We start from the raw sequence: 15877 nt of genomic DNA on the forward strand, positions 1-15877 counted from the left end.
GCTACTTGTATTTTAACCTGAGTTGCCTGTTGGTCATGTGTCTGAGTGCACAGGGGGAGAGTCAACTCAGAGGGGGGCAACAGATTCTGAAGATGTCCCAGAAATAGATACCAGCTGGGAGATTTAGTCTCTGTTGAGGGGATGGAATCATTGTGTGGGCAGAAGCCTATTCACAGGCTTCTATTCCTCTAGGCCAGGGATTCTCAAACTTCATTGCACCACGACCTCTTTCTGACAACAAAAATTACTTCACAACCCCAGGAGGGGGAACCGAAGCCTGAGCCCGTCCCTGCCCTGGGGTGGAGAAAAACAAAGCCTGAGCCCCACTGCTCTGCGGAGGGTGGCCAAAGCTGAAGTTCAAGGGCTTCAGCCCCATGCAGGGGGCCTGCAACCTGAGTCCCGCAACCCAGGGCTGAAGCCCTCCGGCTTTGGCTTCGACCCTGGGCAGTGGGGCTTGGGCTTCAGCCCTGGGCCCCAGCAAGTCTAAGCCAGCCCTGTCAACCCCATTCAAAGGTCCCCGTTTGGGTTTCCCACCCACAGTTAGAGAACCACTGCTCTAGGCAACTGAATTTCTGGATACTTATCAAACTTATCAAAAACTGAACGTTTGAAGTTCTCCCATCACTAGTGCTTTTTTGTGGTTGTCTTCCCCCCCCACACACACACACACACTAGTGTTTTTTGCAGTGATGAGGCTGCTTTTGGGGCAGATCCTGCAAACACTTGCATGTATGAGTAACTTCGTTCATGTGAGCAATCCATTAACTTCAGTGTGACTACATGTTTGTGTTTGCAGCATGGGGGCGTTTGTGTGCATTTTGGGTATCTTTGCATCATTGTGACAAAAATCAGTGCATAATGATGCCATATCACAATCCCAATAAACATTTGCTTATGTCTCCTGGTTGGGGACATGTAAAATTGATTAATAGAATATTTAGGCCCTGTGCAATTCCCTTCATAACCATACACATCTCCTTCCGACCTCTCTTGGAAATCTGAATCTCTATTAATATTGTAATCATTACTGCTGCTGGTGCACCGATATGCCAGACTTCTACTCTAAAGTATTATTTGGGCCATTGGGGAGGGCAGTCCACTAGAGAATTAGGGCTCCTCAAGCTTAATGCCTGGGAGGTATTTTTCCAGTCTACTCTTTGCTAAACGCAAATAGGACATTGCAGAATTCCAGGCCAGCATCAGTACTTGGTATGTCTCATTGGACTGTCTCTGCACTGGTTCCCTGCCCAGTTTCTGCTGCTTTCCTACAAGCTTTACACAGACCTGACTCCGGTGGTAACATCTGCCAGGCATAGCCTGTTCCCCCAGTGCCAGCTCTGCATGTGGTTCCCCATCAGGTTTCCCTGCTGCTCCCAATTTGCCACATGGACTTGGTTTTCTCAGAGCAAGGTTAGTCCCGGGATCAAGGTCTTTCTGACTCCTCTCCCTCTTGCCAAGGGAGAGGGAACTTGTCCACAACCCTGAAGCATTCATCACAATAGTCATTTAAGACATTCATGTTTGAACATGGAAGTGAGCAGTATTAGGTTACAGGGGGCAGTGTGATGCATCTGTTAAGGGTGATTCTGTTACTGTTGATGTGTTTAAATGGCCAGGAGAAAAAGGATCTGTGGTGCTTGATGAGGAGCAGGTCACAGAGGCACGGTGTCTTCTAGGTGGAGGAGTCTGGTGGCTGCAGGCAGTATGTGGAGTGCTATTTTAGCCCCATCATAAGCTAGAGCCTCAAGACCTAGCAGCTAAAGTGTTTACAGAACTTGCCTGGCTATTGGGACACAAAGAACAAGATGCTTTAGGACAAAAGTTTGTGACCACAGATGGCTCGAGACCCCAGTTAAGCAGATTTACTTGATGATTTTTAAACCATTGTATAAATTGGAGGAAGACTAAAGACATCATTTTCAAATTTAGAAGCTTAAAAGCAGTTATTTAAGTCCACACATAGACACCTCACTAGATGGTCTGACTTCAAAGATGTTCAGGTGCTTACAGCTCCTGTTGAGTTTGATGGGAGTTGCTGGCATTCATCACATTTTGAAAAAAAATCAGGCCTTTTACTTAGGTGTGTGTGTGTATGTGTATATATATATATATATATATATATATATATATATATATATATATATATATATATATATATATATATATATATATATATATATATAATTTGTATTGTAGTTGTTGCAGCTAGCGCCCTCAGCCATGACTGGGGCCCCATTGTGCTAGGGACAGTGCATACGCAGTCCGAGACAGCCTCTGCCCTGAAAACCTTACAGTCTAAAGCGAACAAACATTGGAAGAGGGGAAGCATTATTGTCCTCATTTTCCAGATGAGGAAGTGGTGAGATTGTGACATGTCCAAAGTTCATAGGAAATCTTTGGCACAGGTGGGAATTGAACCTAATTTTCCTGAATCCCAAATCCAGTTCCTTGACCACAAAAACATAGTTCCTCCCAAAATAGTCCCCACTGGATATAAGGGCCTAATTTTAGGGATCCAATTTAGTAAACTTTGCCTTTAGATTTTTTTCAGTTTCTGAAATTGGGGTTTCATCTCATTGGTGACAAAAGGAGCAGATCCTATTGCTTATTGGCACCTTGCAGGACTGGGTTAAAAATCATAATTATTTGAGACAGAAGAGAGTTTAGAACTGCAAATTAAAACGCCAAACTTATTTTCAGATACATTTAATTCTATTTATCATGAGTGGTGTTTCTTTTCTGATTCATTTTGAAGAAATATGTAAATTTTTGCTTTTAAAGAATTACTGTTAATGTCAAATAATCTGTATATTTTCCTCCACTTAGTGATGCATTATATTTGTGTTAAAAAGCGATGATTTTTTTTATTATTCTAACAATAAAGATTGCATTTGAAATATAGTTACCTATGACACAGTGTTCCCCTAATAACACTAGTGTGGTATTTTGTTTTTTTGTTTGTTTGTTTTTTACTGTAGGCTGGAGGAAGAAAAGAATATTTTATCAGAATTGCAAGAAGATTTAAATGAGTTCATTTTATGGTTAGAGGAAGCAGACAGCATTGTTGGTATTCCTCTTGAACCGGGAAATGAACAACAGTTAAAAGACTCTCTTGAAAAAGTGAAGGTAACATAAATTCTTATATTTAATGTCTTCTTAGTTTGTCATATCTGCATAAACAAATTTAATTGTTGTTCTTAATCCAGATTGATTTCTGTCAAACACCATCATTCCACAATTTACTAGATAATCCAAAAAATAGGAAATCCTGTGTTTGAAAGCCTTGGATATATTTGAAATACCAGAATATATTGCCTGCATTAAAATTAGACTAGAAAAAGTAACTGAAAATACAGAGTTGTAAAAGAGAGACTTTTTGTCATCCCTAACTAGTCTGTGTTTCGTGGGAAATGGGACAGAGAAGAAAACCTAATGCTTAATATTCAGCTCCTTAATTTAATTAAGAAATGTCTCCTTTCTTGGCTGAACCATTTTAGCAGCAAGATATTTCCTTGTGGTGGGCTGAAAGAAGTCCCCAAAAGAGTGTTTAAAAATATATTAAAAAAAAAAAAAAAAAACAAAGTAGGCAATTTTGATAAGAAAAATTAAGTTTAAATGAAAGGTCATGGGGGGGCCCCAGAGATTCCAGGTGCCAGTAGAATATGTGAAAACTGCCTCCCTATTATCGCCAGACATAGCCAAATGTGAGAACCTCCAGACTTCCCAAACACTCATGTAATTCTATTATCATATATGGCTAGTCACCTGTTGAGATCTGAATTAGTTAATGACCTATTGTGTCCTAATTATGACCTTACACCAATGTAAACAGATCAGGCTCTAACTGCCCTTCATTTGTACAGTTTTTCTCCCTATTGTTATTTGAACTGCTTGATCTGTTCGGCTTTTAAAACTAAACCAGCCTCAATAACTACAATTTTAAAACAAGTTTGATTGTAAAGCACCCTGAAACTGTTGGAGGGGGGACTGTTTTATATACGCCTTATTTTTTTTGCTGCAAGAAGTTAGAGTTTACCTTTACTTTGCTGACTGATCTCCAGCTACTTTCTGTGTATTTTAAACCGTCTATGTGATCTCTCCTTCTAAAATACTTCTACTGCCCTTATAGTCCACAGAGGTTTAACTCTTCCTCTTCCTAATGAAAAGTATCCTCTCATTATTAGTCACATAATGTAATATTAGCCTTCCTATGACCATTCCTATAAACCAGATTGTCTTATTGGTATCTGTGGAGGTTGCATGTAGGGCTAAATAGACTTCATCCTGACTGACTGAATGTCAGTGAGTCAGAGGAAGAATTTTGAAGAGGCTTTTCATATCTTTCATCTGCCTTTGTTTAAGTTATCCCTTCTAGATCCAGGTAGACTTCCAGCACTCACAAACCTAGTTTTTAACCCTGTGAGTCTGTAATATCAGAAATGTGAAATCTAGGAACAAAGCAAATAAAATATATTTGTGCATTTATTTATTTATTTATATGTACAGAGCATTAAATGTCCATGGCGTTTTAAACAATCCCTGTCCTCTGGAGCTTACAATCTAAATGAAATGCTACCTACATTAGAAAGTGTTTTGTTTTGTTTTGTTTTTTGCTGCGCAGCTCCTCTGAGCTTTCATATGTATGTGTAGAGCTTTGGAGGTCTCAGGTCCAAATGTACTAATGTCAGTAGCTGGTAGCTGCATTTTGGATAGCAGGTGGGGGAGAAAAGGGCATATATGGATGAGGATTCTCTCTTCTCAATATGTATTAATGTGGGCAGGGGAGCAGTATGTTACTGTGGGAGGGAACCCCTCCCCCAATAACCCCTAAAGGATGGGTGGTTCAAAGTCAAACCTACTGGTGATGATCTTTATTTCCTTAATAGTTCAGGTTTTTAAGCCATGCTGTGAGCCACCTCTTTTCTTTTTGATCCACCCAAGGGAAGTTACCCCAAACCCAGTGATATAGTAACTATTAAAGATTCCCTTGTGGCTCAGCTCAGATTTTGATAATTTTTAAAAATGATGGCTGCAGAAGCTTTCACTTTCTATTATATAACTCTTTGGTTACTTTATATGTTAAGCTATATTAACACTATAAATTTGCAATAATTGCATACAGGAAGGGGAATGGATTCAGATTATGGAGACACGATAGGCAGGACACTCCTAAACATTACCAGTAGCCCTCTGATTTTCAGTGTTTATGAATATATTATCAACATTATTGCTTATGGGGTTGGACCAAAGTGCTTAGCACTGCACAGAACATGGAAGAGACATGGAACCTGCTCTAAAGGGCTTACAGTTCACACAAACAAAAGGCAGCAATTAGTAAAGCACCAGGTGACCAGAAGGAAAGATTAATCACACAGCAGAGAAGAACTTTTAATTTATTTCCCTCTGGGAAGCTTGTTTTCCTTTATTTTTGGTCTCCTCAGAGAGACACTCTTTCCCCACTATAAGTCTGCCTAATAGAGTCAGCATTTGCTGTTTTTCTGAGCCTTTTTAACTCAAAAAACCGTGGCTATTTTGTGCTGAATTGAGCCCTGAGCCCGGTTTCTGCAGCTGATAGACTAATCAATAGCAGTGAAGATAAGGGAGTTGAAAATTCTACCACAGTTCATTTTAAATGTTGTATTTGTCTGTTCCAGTTAAGAGTGGAAGAGCTGCCTCCACACAAGGGAATATTGAAACGATTAACTGAAACTGGAGGAATAGTACTTGGAAGTACATCACTGAACCCAGAAGGAAAACATAAGCTTGAAAATAGGCTCAAGGAGGCTAACCATCACTGGATAAAGGTTAGACATATTAGCAATGATATTATGACATATAACGCTAATCCGTTAGAAGTACTTATACATTCTGTCATGTGTATGCTTTTTCTCTGAATGAACACGAAGGTTAATCTGTATCTGTTATAGAATAACAGAAAAAAGCAGCAAACAAGAATTGTAGTTGTGATGCTGGGTGACTTAATAACAGTGGTATAGACAAGATTCTTTTTTCAAATGGGTGCCTAAAGTTAGTTTTCTGCAGCCATGTGTAGGCACTTAAATAAGTGGTTTTCCATTAAAAAATGCTGAGGAGAGGGGAAGGATTTGTTCTCCAATCCTGGCTGTTTTGTGGCTGCTACTGTTGCTCTGAGGCTAGAGCAGCTTCTGTAGCATTTATGGCACTGCTCCATTGGGGATAATATCCAATGGGTGTCTACATTTGTGGAGCCACTGGCCACACCCCAACTCTTTTCCCTCTCCAAACACCTAAAATTATACAGGCAGCCTCTGTGGCACTGGGCTCTGCATCCTGCAGGCCTTTCATGCTTCCTCAGATCCCATCTCCTGCGCAATGGCATTGTACTTATTCTGCTATCTTAGATTTCTGTGCCTGTGGAGAGGGCTGGGGAAAGGTTTTGCTGGTTTTTATTTGAATATATATATTGCTATGCTGAAAAGTGTGAATGTTGGCCATCAGTCACAGATTAAAGGAGAAATTGATGAGTATTCCAAGTACCCCTCATTCAGGCTAAATGAGGTAGCAGTTAAATACTCCTTTATTTATTAATAGCGGAAACAATAGAAGCCATCACCCAAGGCACAGAGCAGCATAGCAAGGCTTGAGTAGAAGCTGAATCATGTGGGCCAAGGAACTTTCCTGGAGACTGATTGCATACTCGAGATCTGGGGCATTGATTTGGTTGCAAATGCATATATGTATGAAAAGAACCTGAAAGCAGGGGGAAATCCAGCAGATAGTGGGAGAATCAGTGTTGTATGACCCTAGGAGAATACTTTTTGGGTAAAGTTCTTAATGAGAAGTTAGACTTGAATTTTTGAAAAAGGAAACACCTCCCGTTTGTTTCTACTGTGTTCAGGGAATCAGGTCTTTCTATCTATGGTACTTACATGGCCCTCATCAGTGTGGGTATCTGAATGCCTCACAGACTTTGATGTGTATTTAGCCTTACTGAGTGGTAGGGAAGTTTTATTATCCATTTCATAGCTGGGGAACTGAGGCACAGAGAAGCTAAGTGATTTGCCCCAGGTCACACAAGAAGTTGGAGAGCAGAGTCTTCTGAGTATGAGGCTGGTGCCCTAACCACTGCATCATCCTTCTTCTGGACATGCCTTTGTATACATTCTTTGTAGATAATCAGGATTACACCAAAGAACCATTTGATTCATATAATCAGTTTTGCCTCCTAATAGAAACAACCTTTCAAGGCCTTGAACATTGGCTAACTACTCAGCTTGAAAGAAGAAACTATATTGACCAAAATTTGCAAACCTAGATGCCTAGAAATGGGCACATAAATCAGTATTTCTGCACCTATGCAGAAATGTCCTTTTCTCTAGAAAATGAGTGAGCTCCCAGATATGTCTCTGAAGTCAATTGTAAATGAATGAATTCAGCACCTCTGAAAATCGGGTGACTTCTAATTTTATGATTAAATATGGATTTACATACCTAACTTTAGGCTCCAACGCTTGAAATTTTGACCATAGCTTAAAAGGAAATAATTAATTTTTAAGAAAAATGTGTTCTTTTTGTTAGTGTTTATTTTTGTAAAAGATGTTACAAATGCATTTACACAGAAACTGTGATTTCTAATTTTATCAGACTCTGAATATAATCTGTCATTGACTATTTCTGTATTCCAAGACTTTGTGAAAGGGATATCTTTTTACATACCTTTTTATCTCCTGTTTATTAATACAGAAAAGATTCCTCTTATTTGTCATGGTCAGAGTGACCCAGAAAACTATGAGCACCATTGTAGTATCTGAAAGTCAGATCTTGTTACTTCTGGGGGCTTATCCTAGGATTCTTAAACACACTTGCTAGCTGTAGCTTCTCTAGGCCTTGGTTCACGGTATATTGTGGGAGAACTTGTCTCTCCATCTCATGGTACTTGACTGGAAGTGCTTGTAGCCTGCCAACATCTCCAGCAGAGCCATTTTGGGGTCTACACGCTCCCTGCAAACAGAGCCAGTAACAGTAATCCAGCATCGGTGGAAGAACTTCTGCTTATACTTTCACTCCTATTTTGGGAATCAGACAGAGTATCTCTGTGCTGGTGGATGTTTCAGCAGTGGTATTTGTCCTATCAGTGGCATCTCTCCGAGTGCAGTACTGACATGGCAGCCAGAACGCAGCTGATGCTGCTCATGACTGTTGCAGATTCCCCATACATAGAACAGAGCTTCTGGAGCAAGATCATGGGCACAGATTGGTGGGATCACATCATCTTGCAGACCTGGAATGACAAGCTTCAAAACTTATGCATGAAGAAGTAGATGTTCATGGAGCTGTGTGATCAATGTCAAGACGTGTGCATGAGGAAGGCCCAGGCAGTCCAGAAGCATGTTACTATAGCTATTTGGAAGCTGGCTACCCCAGACTTCTCCTTGTCCATGACTAACTGGTTTGGAATTGGCAAGTCAACTGTGAGGCTTGTGGTGGTGGAGATTTGTGAGGCCATCAGGACTGTGATTTACCCAAAGGTGGTGAGCATAAAAAATGTTCCCAAAATAATTGCTGGTTTTGAAAGAATGGGCTTTCCAAACAGTTTTGGGGCTGTCGATGGGACTCATGTATCCATAGTTTCCCCTCCATAAGGAACATGGGAGTATATAAGCTGCAAACAGTACTACTTCATCTTTATTCAGGCCCTGGTCAATCACAGAGGCCGGTTCATGGATATCAGCATGGGTGCACTGGCAAGGTGCATAATGCCAGGGTTTTCTGGAGCCTGGGACTTTACCTTCACAGACAAGATGGGATATTGTTCCCATCAAATGGTATTATGAATGGAGTCACTGTTTTTCCAGGGGATCCCACATGCCCCCTTTTCCATGGCTTATGAAGCTGTATCCTGATTACAGAGGGCCTGGCAAAAGAAAGTTCAACTACACGCTTCGTAGCTGTAGAATGATGATGGATGTGCATTTGGCAGATTGAAATCTCAGTGGCACTGCCCTCAAAATCATTTGGATGCTTATGTTATCAAAACCATCTACATTATTGTGGCCTGCTGTGTATTGTATGATGTCTGTGAGGACAAAGATGAGCCATTTTGCCAGGAGTGAACTCAAGACACTGCTAGATTGCTGATCTTATACACTCAACCAGAAAGTACACAATTATTATTGGAACAGGATCCACATATGTAATAGAAATCAGGGTGCTTTGTGTGCCCACATCACGGGTTTTCATGGTGCAACGCATGAGGGGGAATGACATGGTATTTGTAATTGTGCCAAACTCATTCCACTATTTCTGGGACTGGGGCAGCTTGGGAAAATTTATTTTTATTAAATTTTGTTATTCATTTTATACATATTGTTTGTGTACCTCATCACACCGTTTTTGGATTACTGTGATGAAATTTTATGAATTTTGTTGTGCATGTTATAGAAACTGGTCATGTACCTCAACACACAGCATATGGATTATTGTGATGTTCCATTTTAATAAAATTAATAAAACCTGTGGAAACTGAACATTTTATTTTAAACATTCATGCAAATGACAAATAACAGTGTAAAAATGCCGATAGGTGGGCAGCTGCCATTAAGACGTAAAAAGCAATACACAAAACCAATACCTATTAAGAAATCAAACAGTCCAAAGTTCACAACGATAAAACAACGTATATTGTCACCATAGCAGTTTCATTGCCTATGGGTGCTCATTGGGGTCCTGTTCTCCTTGGCCCTTCTGGTGCATTTTGCATGAGTGGATCACAGCTGAATAATATTGGAGGACTGGACAAGGGTACATTTGACTGGTTCCATGTAATGTTCATTGCTTGAGACATAGATCAGCCACCCCAGAATAGTCCAAAGGCTGTATAGGCTGCAGAATATATTAGCTCAGAGGTGACTCAGTGCTGTGACAAAGTCAGAGCAGACAGCTGTAAGAGAGCGATGGAAGGCAGATTAATCAGCCCCAGAATGGTAAAAGCTCTTCTCCCAATGAGCTGAAAAGAGGTTACCTCAAGTCAACTAAGGCCACCTGAATCCAAGTAAGGGCTGCCTGTGACCTTTAAAAACATCCTCTCCTAATGAGAGGGGGAGGAAAGAGGAGAGACAAGCTGCAGCACGGCTAGCGGCAGCAGGAAGAAAAGGCTTTTGGGTGGAAGGCTGCTCTCCTCCTATAGGGGAAGCAACTTTCTGCCTGTTTGGGGAAGGACTGGCACCTTGAAGCCAACATAAAAAGGCAACACTCCAGAGAGTGGACAGGGAAAAGTATTCCCTTTTTGTGTTATTAATTTTTCTTTGGTTTGGCTGAAGTGCCCTAGAGGTGGAAGGGCCTGCCAAGGCAAATGAACGTGCACATTATTCTCTGATCATTTAAAAAAAAAAAAAAAAAAAAAAAAAACTTTTCTACCATTTTCCCGGAGACAGATCAATTCAGAGTCAAAAGATGATGCTTGTTATCATTTGGTTTTATTTTATTCACACACAAATCTCTGGACAGTGCGTAAGATCCTGCAAGCTATGCTGCAAGCCAACATATGTCATGGTAAGAGCACATAGCAAAAGCAATTAAAATCATTTATAAATCCACACAATTTTTCCCTGTGTGTGAGAGAGGGGGAGATTTTATTAGCATTGGTTTTACAATAGTTTCATGTGAGGCAAGCTCTGGAGAATGTTCTTGGTCTGAAAGTGCCAGTGTGGAAGTATGACCTTCTGTTTCAGTCCAGCAGAGGAGAGCCACCCATCTATGCTAATGAGATTTTTAGGCCCTTGGTGATTGCCTGGCACATCTATGAATGGAGGGACTTATGTGCTACAGAGGCATTCCTAACAAGTATGCCCTGCCCTGGAATGTAACTGACTGTCTGGAGTTCCTATTCAGCGAGACATCTGCATGCATCACCAGTCATGAATGGGACAAAAATTATGGCAAAATCAATAAGATTTTGATTTAGGATGAGGACACATTACAGAGTCCTTAGAAGCACTCTGCATTCCTGGACGGACCTTTCTGTGACTAAATAAATCATCTGCAACCATTGGGACCCCTAATATAGGGAGGCATGGACTAAATACTACTGCAGGTACCATTTGGATTCATAATAATGGCAGAAGCAGACTAAATACATCCTCAGACATTATTTGGACTCAGAATGCAGGCAGACAGAATGATCCGGAATGATCCAATGTGGCTGATTTCTAAGCTACATTGTACTTGCAGAAAAGCGAATGTAAGGCTCATAAGTTTAATGCATTGACCTGGGTTTGAACAGTAAGTGTGTATCTAATACAAATGTCACAATTGTTTATTAAACATTTTTTTCACACTTTATTGTATCCTTTCTGAATTCTGTGTGCTGTTGGGAGTAAAGTGGCCTTTATGAAAGTGGCCTGGATTGCCCCTTCAATGGAACCACACTACAACCCTCTGCTTGTAGTAATATTGTAATTTGGCATAACCTGAAAATCCTTTCTATTCCTATATTAACAACAAATATGGTGGCTAAAATATAATAGGTTCCAGCACAGCTTCTGCTGCCACTTCAGGTGCAGGCTGTTACACATAGGTTCACACCCACGAGTTTCACTTTTGATGTTAAAAGAGATCAAAATCACAAAGTTAAACTCTCAGTTGAAATCACCTATTTTCAGTTGCTTATACACTGAAGTGTGCAGAACTGCAAATTCCACATGCTTTTTATGCAAGCTGGAAACTGGCCCAGACTTGCTTCAAGTGGACACAGAGAAGCTCAAAAGGTTTTGTTGTTTTAACAAACTTGATCTGAGTTTCAAATTTGTGGTGAAATTTTAGTGTGGTTTCAGATTTCATTGTGAATATGTTGTAAAGCTCTATTGGTTGTGTCTTTAGAGGTAAGATAAATAAAAAGGAAGTATTAGACCCTTCTTGAGTAGCTAAAATGTTATTGACACTCATATATGCCGCAAAGAGAGTGGGAGTGTTTAAAGTGAAGCAATCTATTTGTCCTCATTCTTTTGTAGTCTGAAAGGAGAATAAATTCCTGACTTTCACCTGGTATTTGCAGCTTGTGATAGCAGGCTCAATTGCTTCCCTGGTCCTCACTCCTTTTATTTGTATGGAAAACTACAAAAGCCTGGGATCACTAGGGGCCAGAACCAATGTGGAGACACGGGACTTCAGGATGGATGACCATGACCCATCTTGTAGATCCCCTGGGATGTGCAAGGCCTGTGGTGTGAGTCCTGAAGCCTACTCCTTTTAGAAGCAACCCCCACTCCCTTCTTTGCTGACAGAACAATGTGAAGAGATTGCTCATAGACTTTAAGGCAAGAAGAGACCATCATTATCATCTTGTCTGCATGTCACAGGCCATAGAACCTCACTCACCCATTCCTGTACTAGGCCCATAACTTCTGGCCTAGTTACTGAAGTCCATAAATCTTGATTTAAAGAGAATCCACCATTTACTCTAATTCAATCCAGCAAGTGACACTTCAGAGGAAGAAAAAAATAAACAAGCCGGCGTCTCTGCCAATCTGACCTCGGGGGAAATTCCTTCTCAAACCTAAATATGGTGAACAGTTAGACCCTGAACATGTGGGTGAGACTCACCAGCCAGAGACCTGGGAAAGAAGTCTCTGTAGTAATTCCTAGCCCTCCTTATCTAGTGTCCTATCTCTGGGGATTGTAGATATTTGCTAATAGCAGTTGTGAATGGATGTTATGCCATTGTAGGCAATCTCATCATACCATCCCCTCCTTTAACTAATCAAGCACAATCTTAAACCAAGGTAGGTTTTTTTCTTCCACTATTCCTCATGGAAGGCCATTCCAGAACTTCACTCCTCTGATGTTTAGAAACCTTTGTCTAATTTCAAGCCTGAATATGTTGGTGACCAGTTTATATCCATTTGTTCTTGAGCAGACATTTTATTAAGCTAAACAAGCCAAGCTCTTTAAGTCTCCTCTTGTAACACAGGTTCTCCATACCTCTGACATCCTAGTAACACTTCTCTGCATGTGTTCCAGTTTGAATTAATCTTTCTTAAACTTGGGAGACCAGAATTGCACAAAGTATTCCAGATGAGTTTCATTAGTATCTTGTATAATGGTAATAACGCATACCTGTGTCTATTAGAATTACCTTGCGTTTTTCACAGCCTCATTGCATTGGCAGCTCATAGTCATCCTTTGATCAACCCCCAGATCTTTCTCATCCTCTGTTGCTTCCAACTGTGATATATTCCCTATTTATAGCAAAAAAAAATAAATAAAAATAAATATTTTTTGGGGGTCCTTAAGTGCATGTAGTTTCCTGGATCACTCCCCCTCCCCCCCTTCTTAAATACAGGCACTATATTTGCCATTCTCCAGTCATGTATTACGACCCCCCAAGTTTACAGATTCATTAAAAATCCTTGCTATCGGGCTTGTAATTTCATATGAAGTTGCTTTAATATTCTTGGATGGAGATTATCTGAGCCCCACAGTTTGGTCCCATTAAGCTGTTTGAGTTTGGCTTCCACCTTGGATGTGCTCAATTTTGCTTCCATATCTTTGTTCCTATTATCTACCCTGGCACTGTCCCCAAGCTCTTCATTATTCTTATTAAAAACTGAGGCAAAGTATTCATTTAGGTGTTTGCCCATGCCTAGATTATCTGTAATGTCCACACCATCCTCGGGGCTTAGTGGTCTCACTTCTTTTCATAACTGTCTTTATTTATTTGGTAAAAGAACCGTTTACTATTGATTTTAATTTCTTTTTCAAGGTCCAACTCTGCCTGGATTTTGGCAGTTATCACATTTCCCCTACACTTTCTAACCTCTAAGACCTTGCTGATCCATCCCTTTTCCCGTTCCTCGTAGGGTTTCTGCTTTCTCTTAGCAACCTGTTTAAGATGCTTGTTCACCCACTTTGGTCTCCAACGCTTCCCTATGAGTTTCACCCCTCCTCCCTTTGCTTGGGTTACAGGCTCTAGATATTTTCTACAACTTTGACTTAAAGTAATTCCAAACTTCCTCCACATTCAGATCCTTGGGTTCTTCAATCCAGTCAACTTCATTAACAAATTCCCTTTATTTTTTATAAGTTTGCACTTTTGAAATCAAGGACCCCTAGTTGTGGACCTATTTTTGTTTACCATTTCATTAAATTGAAATTATTTAACTCATGATCACTCAAACCAAGGTTGTCTTCTATGACCTCTTATTAGTAGGGAGTCCCCAGTCAAGTACATCTGCCTCTTCCTGGTGTTGGTATGATTCTCCAGCCTTCCCTCCTTCTGTTCTTTCTGGCTGCAAGTCATTTTATCTTCTGTTCTCACTTGCAATCTTCGGTAAGTCATCCTCTATCCTCCTAGGGCTCCAAACTCGGATTATCTCCATTTTCTCTGTCTTCCTTCCTGTAGGACTAGCTGCTCTTCCCTTCTTCTATGCTCTCCCATCTTTGGTTACTGCCTGCTTCTCACCTTCATTTTTCAACTCACGAACTTGTACCTCAGTGCTATTTCTCCTTTGCTAGCCAGTCTTTTCCTCTGCCTTGTTCTTGTTGTTGCATGCTTCCACTGACCACTTTTCTCATCCAGCAATGTACTCTCACAATACTCTGGTCCAGCATGCATTTTCAAGTCTTGATGTTTCCCTTCAGCCTTCTCTTTCCATCGTCCGCTCAAATCACCTTTGTTACTCAACCATCATATCTAGCTGCATCTCCAACCTCAGATCTGCTCTTCCATCAGATCTACCAGGTGGCATGCAGGGATCCTTGTGAGGTTATCCTTTCCTTGGACCCCTTTCAAAGAATTTTGCTTTGTGAATAGGCAATTCAGCTGGTCACTTCATAGCATGACATTGTGTGCTAGGAATGAACACTTGCCATTCCTAATGATCTCATCCTACATTACTTTAGAATGTAGTATGAATGGCAGGAAGATTATGTTAAAATGTAGCTACAGTGGAGCAGATCTTTAGCTGCTGTAAACTGGGGTAGCTCCATTGATTTTAGAGTAATTATGCCAATTTACACCAGTTGAGGATCTGTCCCACAGTCTTTTAGGGTTATGATGGGTTTTTGTTTGTCTTGATGTGAATGATATCACTTGTGATTCTTGACCTTCAAGGTGACATATTTGAAATAAGTCCTGTTCAAACCTTCTTTAGAGTGACAGAAATCATTGCCCTACAGCAATGAAAATAAGCCTAGAAAAGAAATCAAATATGAAAGGAATTGCTGTCAAATAAAAGGGACTTTTTGCTTTGCTTCAGCATTGTCTTTGCTTTTAAGTGTCTAGATCACATGTTGATGACCTTGAGAACAGATATTTGAAGAGTTTTCCTTCCTCTGGAATAGCAATAATTTTTAAATTAGATTTCTTTAGTCACTCTTCTAAATAGTGATTCTAATATGCTACTATGTTAGATACAGTTTAAGTAGAGAACAAAGATTAAAGGCCACATTTAAAATCATGGCTTGTAAATTCCAACCCAGTTTCATTTATTATACCTTCCCCAAGCCAATATTTTGTGTAAAAAATGAAAATAACAGTGCTATCTTTATGAAAGGTTTTAATAATACAGAAAATAAAGTGTCCTATCACAGTCTTTATGCCTTCACATCAAGGATTTCACATTACTAATTTTCATAGCTCAAAGGATCTAATAACTAAACTTATACTGCTATGTCCAGGTAAGCTGGCCACCTGGTGCTTCAAAGCATAGAAAAGGGGAACTAGGCATTGGAGTTGGTGATGAATTCAGTTCTTGTCATATACCACCTGCCAGGGCACAACAGATCTGTAATGGGTTTCTTACCTTTTATTGTGCAGTAAATGGATTGATAGATTAGGCCTGGGGCCAGTGAACCATGGAATCAGAGGTTTGCTGGAAGGAGTTTATTACTCTTTAATGTT

General features: G+C 40.3%; 1 protein-coding gene across 9 annotated transcripts in view; it reads left to right on the top strand.

Moving 5' to 3' along the window:
• The window catches only part of DMD (dystrophin), a 2004766-nt gene that overhangs the window by 1338377 nt on the left and 650512 nt on the right, over positions 1-15877 (top strand). For all 9 annotated transcript variants that reach the window (XM_054005916.1, XM_054005912.1, XM_054005914.1 and 6 more), the window contains 2 exons: positions 2979-3126; positions 5655-5804. In XM_054005916.1, the coding sequence (XP_053861891.1) occupies positions 2979-3126; positions 5655-5804 (298 nt within the window). The remainder of the gene's footprint in view (positions 1-2978; positions 3127-5654; positions 5805-15877) is intronic.

The sequence above is a fragment of the Malaclemys terrapin genome, chromosome 1 (genome assembly GCF_027887155.1).
Source record: "Malaclemys terrapin pileata isolate rMalTer1 chromosome 1, rMalTer1.hap1, whole genome shotgun sequence".
Classification (NCBI taxonomy): domain Eukaryota; kingdom Metazoa; phylum Chordata; order Testudines; family Emydidae; genus Malaclemys; species Malaclemys terrapin.